The sequence below is a fragment of the Musca domestica genome, unplaced genomic scaffold, assembly GCF_030504385.1.
Source record: "Musca domestica strain aabys unplaced genomic scaffold, Musca_domestica.polishedcontigs.V.1.1 14, whole genome shotgun sequence".
Taxonomy (NCBI): Eukaryota; Metazoa; Arthropoda; class Insecta; order Diptera; family Muscidae; genus Musca; species Musca domestica.
In genome coordinates this window covers 2,110,043-2,111,967 of record NW_026712192.1, presented here as the reverse complement: position 1 = coordinate 2,111,967, position 1,925 = coordinate 2,110,043, and the positions used below count along the sequence as shown (strand labels likewise).

General features: G+C 39.3%; 1 protein-coding gene across 1 annotated transcript; it reads left to right on the top strand.

The window, feature by feature from the left end:
• Window positions 1–53: 53 nt before the first annotated feature.
• LOC131801038 (uncharacterized) lies at window positions 54–695 on the top strand. The gene has a single exon (XM_059118999.1). It carries the CDS (start codon window positions 54–56, stop codon window positions 693–695), a length of 642 nt encoding a protein of 213 aa, XP_058974982.1.
• Window positions 696–1,925: the final 1,230 nt, after the last annotated feature.

Here is a 1,925-nt window from a genome sequence, read left to right as displayed (position 1 = left end):
TTTGGCGTTCAGACCCGCTGCTTTGGTTTAAACAAATGGAATCGCAATTCATTATGGCTGGTATTACGCAAGATTCCACAAAATTCCATACCATTGTCGCATCTATTGAAAGCAGTATTTTGGAGAAGGTATCAAACATCATCGTCGATCCTCCTGCGGAAAACATGTACGACACGCTTAAGGAAAAACTTATTAGCAGTTTTTCGGATTCAGAGGAGAAGCGTCTCAAGAAGCTTTTGACTAACGTTGAACTTGGAGACAAGAAGCCTTCAGAGTTATTATCCGAAATGCGGTCTTTGTCTCAAGGTAAGGTTTCAAACGACATTTTGAAGCAGTTGTGGATGCAACGTCTTCCTTCACAAATGAAGGCGATATTGTCAGTTAGTGAAGATAGTCTTGACAAATTATCAACGATGGCCGATAAGATTGCGGATAGCAGTGAATCGGATGTGTGCAGCTTTTCTCCATCGAGCACTCGTTTAGAGGAAATTGAAAAGAAATTGCAAACGCTCTGCACGCAGATAAATTCCTTCAGGAAGTCAAGAAGCCGTAGCAAGTCATCATCATCAAGGAATAGACGGTCAAATTCCGGAAGCAAATCAAAACCTTATTGTTGGTATCATTTCAAATTTGGGGAGAAAGCCAGAAAATGTCTTGCTCCATGCAATTATAAGCCTCCAACTTCGGAAAACTGAATGGTGCACCATCTTTGGTGACGGATGAGTGTACCCCAGATATATGTCGCCTGTTTGTTCGAGACATTAAATCGAAAACCAGGTATTTAGTAGATACAGGGGCAGATTTAACGGTATATCCTGTGTCGCAATCCATGCGAAATCAACCTCCCAGTCAGCTTGTTTTGTATGCCGCAAACCAAACTCCGATTAGGACATATGGTACAAAAACCCTTTCCATAGATTTGGGAATGAATCGATTGTTTAAATGGAACTTCGTAATTGCTGATGTACAAAAACCTATTATTGGATCAGATTTTTTGGGGAAATATGGACTACTTATCGATATTAAGAATAATACTCTTATAGACCCCCACACCAATTCCGTTTGTAACACCTCGAAATATACATTTTAGACCCCCACAAAAAATATATATTCTTGATCAGCATAAAATTGTATGTCGATTTAGCAATGTCCGTCTGTCTGTCTGTGTGTCTGTCTGTGTGTCTGTCTGTCTGTCTGTCTGTCTGTCCGTCTCTCTGTCTGTTGTAATCACGCTATCTTTCGAACAAGTTGAGATAGAAGGCTAAAATTTTGCACACATGTATTTTTCCCAGTAGGCAGGTTAAGTTCGTAAATGGGCCATGTAGGTCCAAGTTATCATATAGCCCCCACATAACGGTACCTCCCAATATGCGGTATTTTGATGATTTTAGCGACATTTTTTACCGGAATTGTTTCAAAATTGGTATTTAAAGTTCGTAATGGATACTACAGCATAACACAGAAAATGGATCATATAGGTCCATGTCTTCGTATAGCCCCCATATAACGCAATCCCCGAAATTCGGTGTTTTGATGCTTTTAGAGACATTATTTACCGTCATATTTGGCATTTGAGGTTCGTAATAGATACTACAGCATAAAACAGAAAATGGACTATGTAGGTCCACGTCTTCGTATAGCCCTCATATAACGGAACCCCCCGATATTCGGCATTTTGATGATTTTAGCGACATATTTCAAATTTGGCATTGGAATTTCGTATTGAATACCACAGCCTATGTGAAAAAGTTGTTTGTGCAGGTCCGCATCTTCAAATACCAACCCTATAACGGTACCCCCCGTTATTCGGTATTTTGATGATTTTAGCGATATTTTTCACGGGAATTGTTTCATATTTGGTATTTGAAGTTCGTAATGAATACTACAGTTTATGACAAAAAATTATCTGTGTAGCTTTACGTCTT